Here is a 19939-nt window from a genome sequence, read left to right on the forward strand (position 1 = left end):
TGGGCTGGAACTCCTCGAGATAAAATGGGACAGCTCTCAAAGAAACTGCTTTCTCCTCCTTTATAAAGAAGACAGGAAGAAGGGGGAAAGAGAAAGGGAGGAAGAGAAGAAAGAAGGAAGCAAACACTTTTTGAGAACCTCACTAATTAATAAACACACACATACAAATTTAAAAGCCATTCCAACATGCGCCCCCCACCGCATGTTTATAGCAGCATTATCTACTATAGCCAAATTATGAAAACAGCTCAAGTGTCCATCAATGAATGAATGGATAAAATAAATACACAATGGAATATTACTCATCCATCAAAAAGAATGAAGTCTTGCCATTTGCAGCAACATGGATGGAGTGAAGACAGTATTACGCTAAGCAAAATAAGTCAGTCAGAGAAAGATAAATACCATATAATTCCCTCAGATGCGGAATTTAAGAAACAAAACACAATCGTTGGGAGAAAAAGGAGAGAGGCACACCAGGAAACAGACTCTTAACTGTAGAGAACAAACTGGTGGCTGCCAGAGGGGAGGGGAGCGGAGGAGGGGTAAAACAGGTGATGGGAAGTAAGGAGGGCACTTGCTGTGAAGAGCACAGGGTGATGGACCGAAGTGCTGAATCACTACACTGTACACCTGAAACTAATATCACACTGCACGTTAACTAACTTGAATTTAAATGAAAACTTAAAAAATAAGATAAAAAGTATTTTTTTTAAAAAAAGGATGTTCCAGACTACATGCTCAAACATGATAATCCTTGGAAAAGACAGCTTACCCTGCAATAAAAACTCATTAGTCTAGCAGTTACTAGAATTCTGACACATGGAATCACTTCTCACATCTACTTCCCTTATCTTATCTGGCCAATAATGTCAGTGTGTACCAAAAGGCCAAAATACGGCTTCAAAAGTAGAGGCACTGCTAAAGGATTACTTGAAAATTAAACCATATTTACCAAAAAAAGAAAAAAAGAAAAAAAAAAGAAAAATAAGAAGATGGAATATATAAACAACAGAATGTTCTGCAGCCATTTAAAGTGATATTGCTGAGTAAAATTTCACCTATTGACACTGAGAGGTATTAACAATGTAATGCTCTGTGGTGGGAAAAAACTGGTTTATAACAGGTATTCTGGAAAAGCCATATATCCATTAAATATTTCATTCAAAATTATTATCATGGGATGCCTGGGTGGCTCAGTTGGTTAAGCATCTGACTCTTGATTTTCGCTCAGGTCATGATCTCATGGTTCGTGATATCGAATCCCAAGAATAGCTCTTTGCTGACAGTGCAGAGCCTGCTTAGGATTCTCTCTCTCCCTGTCTGCCCCTACCCTGCTCACATGCGCATGTGCATGCTCTCTCAAAATAAATTTTTAAAAAAAGGAATTTCTTCTTACACATTCACTTATTATTACATTTTATCTTCACCCTGAATATACAATTTCTCAGCTATGTTTTTTTGTTAACTAACCACAACCACTACAACAAATATATAGCTTTCACTGACGTTATGGTGTTTATTGAGTATCAGCAAATTTTATGTCTATAAATTCCAAAAAATAACCATTTATTCTTTTAAAAAAACTTTAATGTTTTTTATTTATTTCTGAGAGAGAGACAGACAGCATGAGAGGGTCAGAGAGAGAGGGAGGCACAGAATCTGAAACAGGGTCCAGGCTCAGCTGTCAGCACAAAGTACCACGCGGGGCTCGAACCCACGGCCTGTGAGATCATGACCTGAGCCAAAGTCGGACACTTAACCGACTAAGCCACCCAGGAGCCCCAACCATTTTTTTTTTTTTGAGTTTGTTTATTTTGAGAGAGGGGAGGAGGGGCAAAGAGAGATAGAATCAGTAAGCAGGCTCCATCCCAGTGCGGGGCTCTAACTCACAAACTGTGAGATCATAACCTGAGGGGACATCAAGAGCTTAACCAACTGAGCCACACAGGTACCCCGGAAAACAATTTTTTAAAAACAAAATATGATGTTGTAAAACAGTATATCGTCAGTTACTTCATTAATTAGGGTCAAAACTCTTCTGAAACAAGTTATCCAGATTTGCAAAACTGAGACTATGTTCTGTCTCTTGTTTCTGCTAGTAGCAAGCGGTGGGGAAAGCAGTAAGTGAGAACAGCATTGCTTCACCAGCCCGACTGCTACCCCTCTGTTCATCTAAAAGCCCTAGTTATGGTCTGCTCCCACTGCTTGTGAATCCCACTTGCCATTACACAGGTGGCCAAAAGTGACTACTGTCTGTGCACTAACCCAACAGCTGCCTTCAGACCCTCGGACATGTCATCCAAATACAGACCCAAAGCACAGAACTGGTGACATTGAGTTGATGCTACAGACAAACAAGTGGCCAGAGACATTGACCAGGCATCTTGGGAGGCCCACGTTTCCAAATAAGAGAGCAGGTGACCCAAGATTTAAGGATCTGATTAAAACCCTTTAAGTACTTTATATACAGACATGAGGTTTTTTTGAAAGATTACATAATTTTGGATGAGAAGCATTAAGGATAGTAGAAAAGTTAAAACAACAAAAACAATATAAAGAAAAATATTTACTTTCCCCAACACCATAACAACAGTCAACAGGGCCCAAAATTTTGTTCTGAGAGGAGAAATATATTATACAATAAAAGTGACTCCTCTTCTTTACATAAGTTTAATTTGGTTTAAATAATTCTCAGACAAAGGAACGAAGAAATTTAAAAGAAACACAATTTATATAATCCATTAATGATACATTTAAGCACTCACATGGTAACATTAAGAGCAAAAATGCTTAAAATCTCTTTAAATTAGGGGCGCCTGGGTGGCTCAGGCAGTTAACTGGCCAGCTTCAGACCAGGTCATGATCTCGTGGTTCAGGAGTTCAAGCCCCATGTTGGGCTCTGTGCTGACAGCTCAGAACCTGGAGCCTGCTTCAGATTCTGTGTCTCCTCTCTCTGTCCCTCCCCCATTCATGCTCGCTCTCTCTCAAAAATAAATTTTAAAAAGTTAAAAAAAAATTTTTTTTAATCTCATTTAAATTAGGCCAGGAAAGAAAACTGTCAACTTTTTTTTTTTGGCCAAAATTATTAGGACTGATTCAATATTTAACAAAGCAATTTACTTGCAAAAAAAAAAAAAAACTTAATGAAGCCATCTTTACTGTTTCTTGAATCTAAAACTATAATACCATCCACAAATTAGACTACAAGATTTAGATAAGCAATTCAGAAAATCACCAATGGTGTTCAAAAGCTAATAAATTCAACTGAGATATAAAGCATTCATACTACACACTTCAACTGATTTCTGGCTGCAGTATCGTTGGTACGGAGGGCTCGGAGGGCTCGTTACTCCAGTATTTTCCAACAGATATTAAGTATCTCGTCAGCCAAGGAAGCAACAGATCAAGGAGTAGCCACTGGCCACATATCAAGAACTCTTAGATATGGAGCAACTCTTCATGGATTTGGACCACTTCAGTTTCCAAGCTGATGAAGGGGGTAAACGTGCAGACAGGATCAGATGTTAGGTTCTACTTTTATCTGCTCCTCGCTCTTAAAGGATATGCTTGCTATACACCAGACCAAGCCAGAGAAGTCTGAAGAGTCAAATTAAAAAATCCCTGAATGATCCTGGACCTAATGTGTCTATCTGAGGGTCCTCTACACACAAACTACTCTAGGGAGGTGGTAGCCCAGGGTTCCATTTCTGTCTCCAGCCACTTCCTCTCCACCAACCTACCCCCAACACACACCTTACTGTGTCTCCATCTGACTCGATTTAGAATCCCTCCCTTCTGTACATGGGCCATCCTTTCTCCCTTTGTCTGATACGCCAGGCAAAGATGAAACGCTGATTAAACCCAATTACCCACCTGCTCCACTTTGGTACCAGAGAGGCTAAAAATGGACCAAGAAAAATGTAGAGCCTTCCAACAGTTCCCATGTTAATTTTATGGCTGCAAATTTCAAATGGGCAATCAGCACTGTTCAACACAGTGAAGTTGACTAAAATCCCCCGAAGTCTGCTCATTTTCCCAGTATCCAAAATACTATTTCATACTTTCTCCTCTGCTTCTCGAACCTCCTAAACCTACCCACTCCCCCAACTGCCTGGAGAAAATAGCAGCAATCAGATGCAAATTTCTCTTCCAACCTCCAAAACCATGTACCTAACCCCCTACTCTCATTTCCTATTATAACGAATGCCATGTTCCCACTTCTTTCACAGTCCAACCCTTCCATTTGCACTCTGGATCTTGCAACTTCTCACTTTCTCAAGGACATTATTTTCCTCTCTGACCTGCATTATCCACTTCTCCCCCCATGGATCTGCGGCATCAGCATACAAGTCTCCTCTAACACCTGCAGTCAATAAATCCACACTCCCTACGTGGACTATTCTACGTCCAGGCTTCTTGAAAGACTTAACTTATATGGTGCCTTCCACTTTGTGTCCTCATATTCTTTCCCTGGTTTAATCCAAGCATGTTTCTTTTTCCTCTCAGGTGTAACCGAGATGAGCACTGGTTATTGGAGAGGTCCATATAACCAAAGGCAACACTCATGTGCCTGTTTGATGTCCTGACCTATCAACAGCATTCGATACTCCCTGTCTTTAATCACAGAGCAAACTAGGGAAAATATTACTAACTAACTCATAGCTGTGAGGATTAAATTAGTTAATTTACTTTTGTTTTTCTCTTTTACCTCTTAGGACCATGTGACATAATTCACTCTCCAAGAAATGTTTTTCCTTTCGTGTCTGGCTAGCCCTTCCCATTCACTGTCATAAGCTCCTCCAACTCTACCTCCCTTTTAAATTTAGGAGCTCATAATTTTGTTTTTTTTAGTGTTTGTTTATTTTTGAGAGGGAGAGCGTGAGCAGGGGAGGGGCAGAGAGAGATGGGCACAGAGGATCCGAAGCAGACTTCTGCGTTGACAGCTGTGTGCCTGACGCAGGGCTCAAACTCACAAACCGCGAGATCATGATATGAGCTGAAGTCAGATGCTCAACCGACTGAGCCACCCAGGGGTCTCAGAGCTCATAATTCTATACTCTCTCCCTAAGTGACTGATCTCCACCATTCTCATGACTGAAACTACAATCTAACCCACAATGATTTCCAAATCTCAGTTTCTAGTCCATCATTTTCTCTCAAGCTCCAGATTGCCAACGGATCTCCACCTGGATATCACAGCTACGTCATACTCAACAGGCTCAAGAGATAAGCCTCTATGCTTTTTCATGTGCTCTTTCTCTCACCTGAAACTCCCCTGCCTGTCACAGTCTCTAACTCCTTGCTGTCAGTCTCTGGAGCTCCATATTTTCCCTCTTTTGTAACAGTCACAAAACTTATATTTACTGGCTTGCCTGACCATAAGCTCCATGATAGAAAATAAGACCTTCTCATATCATTAATACCTTGCCTAGTGTCTCTTACATAGGAAATGTTTAATACATACTTCTTGAATGGAATCTGAGCTATTCAAAAGTTACTGCTTATTTAATTTATGAAACAGCATTTTATTTGTTCAGTTGTCTAATTCAGTGTAAACATTTTTATATTTAAACACTTAAACCACTGGTTTATATTAATGTCATTTCTAATCCATAAAAATACATCAAACAAAATTTGGAGGTACTGCTAAATATATTCTATGATGTCTGGGGAATTCTACAATTATCAATTGCCTCTGGATATAAAAAGTTAAAAAGGCTCCCAAGCTTGGAAAGACAAATAAGGGTGGTATTGTTTGTTTATCTACTTTGGAATCCCACAAAATTTTTAAAAAGAATGTTAGTGAAAAGATGATATTTTAAGTCTGAAATGCATGAACTTTCTGGAATATTTTTAGAAAGGATTTTCTTCTCCAAGACTCTTCTATCATTTGCCCCACATGAATACTAAATACTATCACACTCTGTGTATTAATATTCTGTTTGTCTTTACTCCTCAAAGATAGTAANTTTTTTTTTTTTTTATGGCTTATAAAGTCTTCTCAAGGGATAAATGGAGAGTTTCCACTAGGGAGCCTGAAATATGAAAAATGCACACACACATACACTTTCACACAGATACAAAGAGATTCACTGTGATATCAAGAAGACGTACAGACATGATTTGAACACTTCAATGTACTTGAATATGTAGGCCTTTCAGAAAGTCAAATTATTACAAGACTAAAAACATGCACTAAATTGAGGAAAAACATTTTGTATTGCTCTTATGTAGAAAACATGACCCCTTGGAGGACTCTGTCATTGAGAAACTGATCACACTGAAAAAGGATACAAAACAAAGTTAGGAATCAGAAAATGAGAGCCACAGAGCCTTAGGAATACTTAAATAAATTGGACTGAAAAGGACCAGGCTTTGTTCTCAGAGTAACTCGGCAATTATCTCACAAATAAGGGCTATTTCTATTTTCTATAACTGCCAGAGTATTTGATCAGATTGCTTCTGCATGTTCTATAATAAACTAAAACACATAATGAAAGCTTATACACTAATGGAATAAAGAAATTATAAAATAGATGGCTCTCTAATATCACAAAAGAACTTGAGCTTTTCACTGGTCTCCTACAATTATCCAAAGCACTTAATTAATCAGTTATGAAAGAGCCTATATTTGAGATAGTAATGTCACACCTTTCTCCAGAAGCTCTAAATCTTTTGAATGCACCTTTGAGTTTCTGAGCGTATTTCCAAAATAATTATGGAAAGCCATTTATCAAACTATAGCAAGACCTCTTTTTCACCTTTCACCTACTGGTTATACTTCTAGGGAATAATTCTATATACCAAGAAGGCTTTACTCATTCATTCAGTCAGTCAGTCAGTCACTCAGTCAGTATATGTTTATTGAACACCTACTATGTATACATACACAAATATGTCACAGTATAACAGGAAAATACTGGAAATAAACACGTTATTTGACAGTGGAAGAACTGGCAGAAAACCACAGTATTTCACAGTCAAAGCACAATACAGTTATTTAAAATACACTCATGGTAAGCTAGAAGCAATATGGGAAAAGTTTTACAGAATTAAACGAAAAAAGCAGAACAGAAAATCAAAGAAGTCGTAGGATCACACTCTCAGAAGAAAGCATCCATAGAATAAACGCTGAAATAAATATATCAGATAAACTGGCTGCATCTTGGGGGTAAATCTCTGAGATTTTCTTTCTATCTCTTGGATTTTCAAGTTTTCTACAATAAATATACACCACGCAACTGATGAAGAAAAACACAATTATTTATTCATTGTTTTTTGAGAGAGGGAGGGAGGAAGAGAGAGAGAGCAGGAGTGAGAGTGCATGTGCACAAGGGAGGGGCAAAGTCAGAAGGAAAGAGGGGATCTGTAGCAGGCTCCACACCCAAAGCTGAGCCTGACATGCTGCTTGATCCCACAACAGTGAGATCATGACCGGAGTGGAAATCAAGAGCCAAACACTCGGGTCGCCTGGGTGGCTCAGCTGGTTCAATATCTGACTCTTGATTTTGGCTCAGGTAATGATCTCACAACTCGTGAGTTCAAGCCCCATGTGAAGCTCTGCACAGACAGCACGGAGCCTGCTTCGGATTCTCTCCATCCCCCACCCGTGCCTCCCTCCCTCACACACACACTCTCTCTCAAATAATAAACTTAAAAACAAAAACAGAACAAGAAAAAAAAGAGGCACTCAACCAACTGAGCCACCCAGGCACCCTAAGAACCACAATTTTTAAGAAGACAATATTTATCAATCATTTCATTCGAGAAGAAAAACCACTGACCTGTCTTCAAAATTTTCTGAACCCTGAATAATGGCACAATTGAAATGGCACAAATGAAAATCAGTATCTTAATACAGAACTGCTGAAACCAAAGCTCATTTTCTAAAATTTCTCATCAAAATCAGGGAGTAAAAAGCCCCAGACTTTACAGAAAGCTCTTCAGATCACAAGATAGCATGTTGCAGAAAAAGGAGTAATTGCTACTTATCAAAATGGAAAAAAAAATCTGATTAATGAATGATACTATCTTCTCATAACCATATCAAGTATTGAACAGTAATAATAAAACCTCGATTTTTTTCCTAGACCAAATGCAAACATCATTATTTTTTAAAACATTTATAAGTTAAGAGATGCAAAGTGAGAAATAACTGGAAGGTCCTATAGTGTTGCGGGTACTGGAGTCTTTTTTTCCCTATATTTTTCAAAATGTCCACTATGGATGTACAGCATTAAAAAAGAGAAAAATAGGGGCGCCTGGGTTAAGCAAGCGTCAGTTAAATATTTGACTTCAACTCAAGTCATGATGTCGTGGTCCATGAGTTCAAGCCCCGCATGGGGGCTCTGTACTATCATAAAGCTCAGAGCCTTCAGCCTGCTTCAGAGTCTGTCTCCCTCTCACTCTGCCCTTCTCTCTCCCTCTCTCTCTCTCAAAAATAAACATTTAAAAAACTTAAAAAAGGAAAACTAAACTTAAATTATCAAGGGAAATATACTGAAATATATTTATACAGAGTAGATTAGTAAAAACATAGTATTTGTAAAATTCAGACCTGCTTGTGAGAGTAGCTCGAAAAATCTGAAGGTCTTTCAAAATCAGTCAATACAACCAATCTCTTGGAAGGAGATCCAAATACTTTACATTTCTGATACAAGAGTCCATAACTTGAACAACATACCTATTTTTCTCTTACTCAGGAATCTGTCATAAACAGATTTAAGGACGTTTTCTTTGTAATGACACAGCCTATTTCTTTATTCATAAGGTATCGACATCTATGAGGGCAGATAGTTGTTATAGTGAATTGTGTTAACAAATGTAGCCTCTATTGAACTAACTGAGGTAACATCAAAACATCTAACATCAAAACCATTATTAGTGTCTCTCATTGACATAAGGTGTAAAATTATTTCAACTTAATCAGAGAAAAGCAGAAGGAAATTTAGAATCCATATGCCTATCACTTCATGGAGAACAACAAGATACAATGTGTATTAGAACAGCTTTTGGCAACTTCGAACATACACACATATTACAGGATCAACTGCTAAGTTATTAAATAAGCAAAAAGAGGCAGTATCTTAGCAATGAGTAAAGCTCAGTGCTCTGAAGTTCAACTGTCTGGTTTCAAATCCTAGTTCTACTTTTTTTTAGTTGTATAACCTAGAGGGTTAACCTCTACGTGTTTCCATTTCTCCATCTTCCTATAAAATAAGGATAATCCTAAGAATTGATACCTGAAAGAACTCTTTTATTTTCATTTTTTCAATAGGATAACAGCTTTCTTTCTTTTTTTTTTTTTTTTAAGTTTATTCATTTATTTTGAGAGAGTAAGAGCACGCAAGAGCGGGGACGGGTCAGAGAGAAAAGGAGAGAGAGAATCCCAAGCAGGCTCCATGCTGTAAGTGCAGAGGCTGACTTGGGGCTCAAACCCATGAACAGTGAGATCATGACCTAAGCTAAAATCAAGAGTTGGATGCTTAACCAACTGAGCCATCCATGTAATCCTGAAGTATTTTATTAAAAAAAATTTTTTTAATGTTAATTTATTTTTGAGAGAAAAAGAGAGACAGGGTGTGAGCAGCATAGGGGCAGAAAGAGAGGGAGACACAGAATCCAAAGTGGGCTCCAGACTCCGAGCTGTCAGCACAGGGCCCCATGCGGGGCTCGAACCACACGGACCGCGAGACCACGACCTGAGCTGAACCAACTGAGCTACCCAGGTGCCCCCCAGAAGTATTTTAAATAATGGAGGAGAGACCATGTCTAGCACAGAGTAAGCACTAAAACAGGACTTCCCTCCTTTTCCTTCACTCTGAATAGAATTTGTCATCCATTTTGGAAATAAGAATGAAGATCTCTAACTCAAAATATTGGTACTGAGAGTCCTAAATTCACCTGAAACCATAATTACCCACCACAAAGTACCTTGTACAACCTGAGGATAATCCAACTTAACCTCAAGGTAAATGACAGTTCCCTTTCATGGCGATTTCATCCCAGGTGTTTCAAAAGGAGAAATGAATGAAACACAACTATTCTGTCTTAAAAAATGTACAAATACATTTTAGAATCACTGTACTAACAAAACATGATTGTCTTAGAAGTGCAAAGTTCCTGGGGGAAACACAATAATGCGAGATTCACAGCAAAATTTAAATATTTTAGTGTTTTTAGGGAATTCAAAATTAAAGTGCTTGGAATGTTCAAAACTACCAACATTTGTTAAGTACAAAATTGCTATTCTCGATAAATAAAGAAATTTCAACTGTCTATGATTAGCCTGGAACTAGTTATCTTAGAACCGCTCAACTATCTTAGGGATTACTGTGTCCTCTTTTCTCACAAAGAAATTAACACAAGCAACAGAATACAACAAAAATGTCAATAGTGTTGAAGGCTTTTTAATCAATTTCATTTTGGCAAATAATCACAGAGAAATTAACAAACAATGAAGTCATGATGATTTCATTTATTTGTTCTGTACATATCTGATTAATAGGCATTAATTTTGTTGATGGAAACAAGAGAACTCTATTGTTATGTACAGATTAGAAATGTGAACACTTAGCATTTCCCACAACTACTGACTTCACAAATTATTTTGAATGTTATTTGAAATAACACTAAATGCCAGAGGTTAGGTAAGCAAAGAACTCTACTGCCCTCTAATGAAATAAACCAAAAAACAAAACAAAACAAAACAAAACAAAAAACCCACAAACACAAAAATCTCTTTTTGATGTATCTTGGAACAGGAAAATAATCTTACTTTGGTAAATGCAGTAGAAAAACACCAAGACAATTAACTGCAAACAGCTAGAATATATAAATCAAAATACTGCAAGAGAAGCTGCAATCACCCAGTTTTCATGATAAAATTAGTAGCAAAACAGGAAAGCCTTGAGACAAGAATGTTCCGAGAGAAAGGGGACCAGTACAACAGACCTATCTTATGTGATAGCAATTAGAACTTCACTGCAGGCTATGTTTTTCATGTGTACACTGGAAGGGAATGAGAAGCAAGACTTTTAAAAACCACACACGTAGGTGAATTACAGGAAGTTTTCGGCTCAGCAGCTCAAAAGTAAACACCATCAAAATAGTCTCTCATAGTTTTCACTGACTAACCCTCTCAGAATTTTTTTAAGCTTATTTATTTATTTTGAGAGAGAGTGAGCAGGGGAGGGGCAGAGAAAGAAGAGACAGAGAGCCCAAAGCAGGCTCCGCTCTGTCAGCACAGAGCCCAAAGTGGGGCCCGATCTCACAAACCGTGAGATCATGACCTGAGTGAAAAACAAGAGTCAGATGCTGAACCGACTGAGCTACCCAGGGGCCTGTCTCAGAATTATTTTAACACATGCTTATTTTCAGGAAAACTACCCTTTAACAAATCCACTTAAAAGACTTTTATTTAATGCCTTCTACTTTAAACAAATGCCAACTTCATAATATGGCAACTCAGTATTCTATGAAACTTTCCATCATAAACTAACCAGTGATAACTTTTCATCATTTTCAATAAATCTTCTCCCTTTTCAGGGTGCCTGGGTGGCTCAGTTGGTTAAGCATCTGACTCTTGCTTTCGGCTCGGGTTATGATATCATGGTTTGTGAGTTCGAACCTGGCATCAGACTCTGCTGTCAGCACAGATCCTGGTTGGGATTCTCTCTCCCTCTCTCTCTGCCCCTCCCCTGCACGTTCTCTCGCGCGCGCGAGTGCTCTCTCTCTGCCCCTCCTCTACACATGTGCTCTCTCTCTCAAAATAAACTTAAAAATTTGTTTTTAAACATTCTCCCTTCTGTTAACAAACTTGGTTTTTAAAACATGCTCCATATTTCTGTTCCTTTCATCTAATATTCCCACCTGTCAAGAATTACCAAATTCTCACACGAGCAGAAAGAATAGAGTACCAGATCATAAAGAGAGAGAGGGAGAATATGAACAAAGAAAAAATGAAGTTTCCCAGAAGTAGTTTCCTGAGAGAACAGTGATGTGGTAGTGAACTACTCGTTAGAACTGGACACACAGCACTTGGAGATGGAAGGTGTCTGTCCAGGCTGATAGCTGTGATACCCTCCATTATGTGGCTCTTCTTGAGCAGATATGGGAAACAGGGGTCAAGTCCACAGAATGCTATAGGGAAGATAGGCAATACGGAGACAGAGGAACACTTAAGTTTGCATGCAAAATGAAAATATCAGGGTGCCTGGGTGGCGCAGTTGGTTGGGCATCCGACTCTTGACCTTGGCTCGGGTCATGATCTCACGGTTTGTGGGTTCGAACCCCGCGTCAGGCTCTGTGCTGACATCTAGCTCAGAGTCTGGAGCCTGCTTTGGATTCTGTGTCTCCCTCTCTCTCTGCCCCTCCCCTGCCCATTCTCTGTCTCTCTCTCAAAATAAACTCTTAAAGGAAGGAAGGAAGGAAGGAAGGAAGGAAGGAAGGAAGGAAGGAAGGAAGGAAGGAGCCTTTGCCTTTGTGGGATGGTTTGCAAACGGTCTGTTTGTCAATGCAATTGGTTCTCTGGCTCTACAAGTTCTATGGATAACCAAACACGCACTCAAAACTTCAAAACAGCAACACACAGGGAAATACAAACATACTCCAGGCTCTATCTTCCAGTGAGTTGGATTTCATGTCTGTAGAAATTTTCGGAGTTAACACGGATTAAAAACATGACTCTTTTACTAGAAGCATTACTCATTCATTCCTACTGTCTAAAATTAGAATTGACATATAAATAGATTTTGAAGGCATCATAAAGGAGCTGGAAGGTCTCACGCCTCCCTAGGTCCAGCACCGCCTCCACAATGATGCTTCAAGTACACCCCATATATGGTCACAAGAGTTTCCTTCCAACCTATCAACTCCATTGAGCTACTCAGACATAACACATGATAGTCCTGAGAAATACAACAGTGAAGGTGTACAGCTGCTTGGAGAATGTATGAATGTGTGTGTACGTACGTTTGGACATAGGTATGCATGTGTGTCTTCACTCAGAATAGTCCCAGTCTACGCTACTGAGTTCCAGACCTATCCCAAACCTAAAGACATGCCTTCCCTAGTTCACTGTAAGAACTAAAGCCCAGGCTTTCCAGGCTGTCCTTTCCCTCCCCAGGTCTCAGTAAGCATAAATATGAAAACTATGACGAAGAACTAAAAAGGGGAAAAGGGGCAAGGAAATGGAAATGATTAATTTATTCAGGAAATAAATTCACTGTTGGCTTTGGCTTAAAACAAAGGCATTTATTTATTCATTAGCCAAAAAATAAGGTTTACTGCTGCTGCTGCTGAAGATGGTAGCAGCCTGCATTTTTTAAGCATTTCTATGTAAAGTAGGCATTGGACTAAATAAGCACTCCATATCCTGCATTTCTCATCTTCACATAAACCCTGTGTGTTGGGTAATATTATCCCCAGTTTACAGGTGAAGAAACCGACACTCATAAAGATAAAGTGACTTGCCCAAGGCTACACCACTAGTGAATTACAGAGCATATATAATACACCAGTCACTTCAACTCTTGACCACGAAACATATTATTTTATATATTATTGTTATTTATATCGTATTTATCAACTTAAAATGTATGAAATGCAATAGTTTTGAAACACCACAATGAATTAATAAATTATATACAGTGAGACCCAACTCGATTGCCTAAAATTTTATAGACATGTTAACCTGGTCCCGTTCCTATGGAAGACAAAAATGCACATGATATAATACTTAAGGAAAGTTCTAATAAAGAAGTAATACTGCTCCCTCCTTCAGTGCCCATTATAAACAATAACATTCCTCCCATTATTTTTCTGATCACGTCCAGCCATGGTTATCTCACTTTCCTCAGATCTTCCTACCTCATTCTCACCTCTCTTTTGCCTTAAAATGAAGCAAAGTCTCCTTTATTTAGGGGGAAAGAGTCACTCCCCTTTATCTATCTTAAAGAGATAATCGGCTACAATAAAAAGATAACAAATAGCTCTTACTGCTATCTTAAATATATTTCTTCATATGCTACAATAAAAATCCCATACCAATTCTTTTAACTTTGATAAGATGTTCAAGCTTCCTGAAATTAACGCTAAAAAAGAAATCATCGCGCAGTAGAAAACGAATCCACAATTCTGTTTTGCAAGAGCTAGGGCTTAAACTCATGCACACAGTGTTATACACACACGCAAACACAATTCACGCCATCTTGGTAACGCAGGCATTGGCTAGACGACAGTACTTCATCTACTACTCAAAAAACACCCAGAAATATCCACAAATATCTAAATCATCGAAATCTTAATTTTATATGGCTATTACCAAGGGTTCCCATTGCAGAATTTAAAAGAAGAGGTATTGAAATGCTCTTGCAAGACAAGATATTTCTTCAAATGAATAACAAAGGGATAAGTAAATCTGATTATCAAAACCTGTCGTAAAGATCTATCAACTCGTTAAGCCTTGTTTAATTTTAATTTAATTGTGTTTAAATTTTCAATCCAGGGAGGGCAGAGACTCTTCTAACAGTAAAGTACAAGACACCTGGTAAACAAAACGCAGCACTTCACCGAGGTACCATTTCTTACCTTTGAATCCTCACTGCTCACTCCCAGCTGTAACACGGCTTGAGGCGATTTCAGTTTCGCTTGGGCAGAGTGAGCCATGTGAAGGTTAAGCTGCCATCCGACCGTCTCTAGCTATAAAAGACAAGTACAGATTGGAGTCAGATGGGATGGAAGGAAGAAAACAGTCCACTTTAAGCAAATCTCCCACCCACAGGAATGCACACGGAGAGCCGGGCCTGCGTGGCAAGTCAGTGCTACAGCTCCTTCAAGTCTGCATTTTCTGCAAACTTTCCCTTTGGGCTCATTAGATTGGCCTTGTGCCAGCCCTGTCCAATTCAACAGTAAGACTGGTCTTCAAATACACTGAATTCTGAAAACAGAGGTCTTAGACTAAGCAACGAAATACACTAAAAGAGGCCGTGGTCTTGAAATAGCACATTACTATTTCACGAGAGTATATTTTAAAGCCAATGATTTTTTTCAACAGTTATGGATTTTAACTACACATTAATGACCTCCCGTTATCTTTCAAAACTCTGAACTGGGTAGAATACAGGTAAGACTTTTTTTTTTTTTAATTTAGAGGAAAACTGAAGTATGCAGATGGTAAGAGGTTCACACATTTAGACACAGTTAGCAAGACTGGAAAAGAGCCAGACCAGGAATTGATATTTACTAGTGAGCAGGTGTTCCGTGCTTTCCAAAGTACTCTAACTTATGATGGTTCCCAGTTATGACAGAAACTAATTAGAGCATTTCCTTTGAACTTATTAATTAACACAAGAGCAAAATTTAATCAGGTAAGGCAAAAATAGCAAAGACAAGACTAAAACAGTTTAAGTTTTATTTTAAAATATTAAACAGCACAAATGTGGCTTCACTGAACTTGACAGGTAATTGGTTTCGCTAAACTCAGAACCAGAAGGACAAAGTTTTAAGTTTAACTTTCAATAAATCTTCAGTAACACAATTTAATAAGAAAGATGTGTGAAATGCAACTGTCACAGGCCTCGGACAACACGGCCCTAATAACCGATTTAGTAAAAACTACCTTAGCTACACTGGTAAGACGGGCAGTCTCCCAATAATTTTTACTTAACTAGTAACTGCTAACTTGAAAGACTGTTCAACACCAGTGACTCAAAGCCAAACTGGAAAGAGAGCAATGAAAGTATTATCTATTCTAGAGAGGGAGTAATGAGAAAATAAAGATACATTTCTGTTCTTTCTGGCACTGACACTCTGGGAGGTTATGGGTGGAAAGAGGGAAGATGTCGCACAGACATAATCCATGACATGTAAGTAAAACAACCAATGTAATGGTGTGTGTTAAGGATCCTTAATATACTGATCTGGAACAGTGATCTTAGTAAGCGTAGACCAGCCCACCACTATCTTTTTTTTCCAAATTTTTATTTAGATTTCAGTTAGTTAACATACAGGGCATACTGGTTTCAGGAGTAGAATTCAGTGATTCATCACATACAACAGCCAGTGCTCATCACAAGTGCCCTCCTTAGTACCCATCACCCATCTAGCCCATCCCCAACCCTCTTCCTTCCATCAACCCCCAGTTTGTCCTCTATCATTAAGAGTCTGTTATGTTTTATTTCCCTCTCTTTTTCCCTCACCGCCCGTATATTCATCTGTTTTGTTTCTTAAACTGCACATGAGTGAAATCCTATAATTCGTCTTCTCTGACTGACTTACTTCACTTAGCTTAATACTCTATCTCCTGCCACACTGTGGCAAATGGAAAGATTTCATTCTTTTTGTTGGCTGTGTCATATTCCATTGTGTATATATACCACATCTTCTTTATCCATTCATCAGTCAACAGATATGTAGACTCTTTCTATAGTTTGGCTATTGTAGATAATGCTGCCATAAACGCTGAGGTGCATGTGCCCCTTTAGTGTCAATATTTTTGTACCCTTTGGGTAAATACCTGGTAGCACAATCGCTGGATTGTAGGGTAGTTCTTTTTTAACTTTTTGAGGAACCTCCATTCTGTTTTCCAGAGTGGCGGTGCCAGTTTGCATTCCTGCCAACAGTTCTAGAGGGTTCCCATTTCTCTGCATCCTCTCCAACACCTGTTGTTTCTTGTGTTGTTAAGTTTAGTCCTTCTGACAGGTGTGAGGTGGTATCTCATTATGCTTTTGATTTGTATTTCCCTGATGAGTGACATTGAGCGTCTTTTCATAGGTCTGTTAAGCATCTGACTGTCTTCTTTGGAAAAACGTCTATTCCATAGGCTACCTTTTAGTTTTGTTGATTGTTTCCTTTGCTGTGCAGGAGCTTTTTATCTTGAGGAAGTCCCAATAGTTCACTTTGGCTTTTGTTTCCCTTACCTGCCCACCACCATGTTTAATAGTCACATTCAGTAGGCCCACCAACAAAACAAGAAAATGTATGTTATAACCATTCTCATATAGTCAAGCATTCTGACACAAGTCACAAGCTTTTTATTTTTTTAATGTTATTTATTTATTTATTTATTTTAAGAGCAAGAATGTGCATACAAGGGAGGGGCAGAAAAAGAGACCGAATATCTCAAGCGGGCTCAACGCTATCTGCAGAGAGCCTGATTCAGGGCTCAAACTCACCAACAGCGAGATCATGACCTCAGCCAAAACCAAGAGTTGGACACATAACCAACTGAGCCAACACACATCACTGTCTTAACTGAAAGTACCTGGAAGGTACTCATATGAACTTATAAGACACTGTCTTGATCTTATTCTGCCGATCCTATCCCTGCCCTTGAAGCACTTAAGATAAATATTAAGTGAATAAATTAAAACATACCCCTGTTGTGGTCATGAATTTGCATAAATTAACATATGCTTAGTCACTGCATAAAGGTGGTGAAGGAGAATTTAAAAGAGCACTGAGCTTATCCTTTGGCTCACACTTAAGCTGTCGCTCCCTAGCTATGGGACCCTGGTTAAGTCACACTCTTTCAAGACCTCAATTTCTTCATATAAAATGAGAATAAATCTATCTGAACTATCTACTTTGCTGAGTTATTGGTAATAACAATTAAGAAAATGCATATTCAAACTGCAAAACATTATAAATATAAGGCATTTTGATTACCTGGTTTCTTCCACATGATCTTTTAAATACTATAGGCACTCTATACCTTCCTGTTGAATGAAAATGAATCAAAGAATACTCACAAGGTAATTTTTTTTAATAGGGAGAAAAAGAGAGCACTAGTAGAGAAAGAGACAGAAGGAGAGAGAGAATCTTAAGTAGACTCCACGCTCAGCATGAAGTTCAATGTGGGGCTCGATCCCACAACCCTGGGATCATGACCTGAGCTGAAACCAAGAGATGGACATACGCTCGACCAACTGAGCCACCCTGGTGCCCCTCGCTAGGAAAGGTAGTTTTTAAGAGTCATGACCAAAAGTGTTGGTGGGTTGCCTTTCTTAAATTCCAGAGCCTTATCTATGGAACTGTATGATGTAAAAATATTTGTCCCATGCCCACATTAAAGAGTAATTTAAAAGGTACATAGAATTGCTAAATTCATATGTACATATATGCACATATACATACCTACACGTAAAATTTCTTAGAAAATGATCAGTATTCAGAAACCTTAAATGAAGAGGGAATATAAAAATAAGGAGAATTATAAAAAAAAAAGACTTCATAATTATGCAGAATAGTAAGAAGAAAACACTTTTCAGTGAAACTAGGAGGCAATGAAAATCAATACTACTTGAGATAAGGACTCATACCATTTTACAATCTAAATATATAAAATGTAAATAATTGGTGAGATGGAGCAAAGAGTATATAAAAGTCCTTATGTTATTATTGCAAATTTTCTTTTCTCTAAGTTTCAAACTACACAAAAATCAAAATCAAAAGCTCTAAGAAACTGGTTCAACTAAGAATCATCAGTGGGTACTAAGTCTAGGAGAGGAAAGTCTGACTTGGAAGGCAAAGTCATAAAGTGTCCACCCACAACTGCTGGTTAGCTACAGAAGAAACAAAGTAATTCTGCAGTGAAGAAAACAAAGATCTTTAACCAGAGAACAAAATTAACATCATCAAAAAGTGGACAAAAAACAGCATGTGGTCCTGAGTGTGATAACCCTGCAAAGCCCACAACATTATTTAGGTAGCTTCCTAGATCGAAAAAATCATAACCTCAATTTGATTATGAAGAAACAAAAGAAAATAAAGTTAGGGAACATCATGAAAAATAAGTGAAACATACACTTCAGAAGCATAAATGGCCTAAAAAATAAAGAAAAGCTGAGAAAGAAGTATTTCCTTACATTGCTTACAACATTATTATATCATTTGCCATGTCTCTAATAGGTGGAAGTAATGTAAATATGAATAAGCAAAACCCCTTTGCGTAGGTGAAAATCGTATAGTATATTACCAAATTATTCCTTTGAGACTCATAACTAAGAAACAAATACAACCGTCATCAATATTTTAATTACATATTAAAACAAGAAAATCTAGTGTAGGATTCTGACTCAACTACATTTGCTCCTATTTAAAATAAAATTCTGCCTTGTGTACAGCATAATTTGTATATTAAAATACCAGGAACAAATTTTAACATTTGTTTTCTTATTTTATGTTCAGATTTACAATTGAGGGTCCTTACACATTAGTCAACATCCCAGATTTTTCTTTAATTTTTTTAATGTTTTATTTATTTCTGAGAGGGGGAGAGAGAGTAAGAGAGCGAGAGCGTGAGCAGGGAAGGGTCAGAAAGAGAGGGAGACACAGAATGGGAAACAGGCTCTAAGCTCTGAGCTGTCAGCACAGAGCCCGATTCGGCGCTCGAACCCACGAACCGCGAGATCATGACCTGAGCTGAAGTCAGATGCTTAACCACATGAGCCACCCAGGCACCCCTCTAGATTTTTTTTTTAAGCTTTATGTATTTGAGAGAGAGAGAGAGGCAGAGTGAGAGGGACCAAGGACCCTAAGCAGACTCTGCACTGACAGCAGTGAACCAGATGTGGGCTCATATTCACAAACCATGAGATTGTGACCTGAGCCAAACACAGACACTCTAGGGACTGAGCAACCCAAGTCCCCCTCAACATCGTAAATTTAAATGTCATCAAAATAACATAAAACACACACACAAAAAAATAAGCCACTGATTTCTTTTTTTAAGTAGGCTTCACATCCAGCATAGAACCCAACACAAGGTTTGAACTCACAACCCTGAGATCAAGACTTGAGCTCAGATCAAGAGCTGGATGCTTAATGTACTGAATCACCCAGGTGCCCCCTAACCACGGATATGTTTTTCAACACAAGCTAAACTGTTTAAATGATAGTTCTTACGCATCTCACTAACACTACTTCTTACCTGACA

The 19939-nt window shown here is 38.3% G+C and overlaps 1 protein-coding gene across 3 annotated transcripts in view; it reads right to left on the reverse strand.

Moving 5' to 3' along the window:
• COMMD10 (COMM domain containing 10) overlaps nucleotides 1-19939 on the reverse strand; it is a 202435-nt gene that overhangs the window by 147941 nt on the left and 34555 nt on the right. For all 3 annotated transcript variants that reach the window (XR_013330775.1, XM_077746317.1, XM_077746318.1), the window contains exon 5: nucleotides 14593-14703. Coding sequence is in view for 2 of the 3 variants with exons in the window: in XM_077746317.1 (XP_077602443.1) it covers nucleotides 14593-14703 (111 nt within the window). In the remaining variant the exon portion in view is untranslated. The remainder of the gene's footprint in view (nucleotides 1-14592; nucleotides 14704-19939) is intronic.

This window comes from Crocuta crocuta, unplaced genomic scaffold, assembly GCF_008692635.1.
Source record: "Crocuta crocuta isolate KB4526 unplaced genomic scaffold, BGI_CrCroc_1.0 scaffold218, whole genome shotgun sequence".
Taxonomy (NCBI): Eukaryota; Metazoa; Chordata; class Mammalia; order Carnivora; family Hyaenidae; genus Crocuta; species Crocuta crocuta.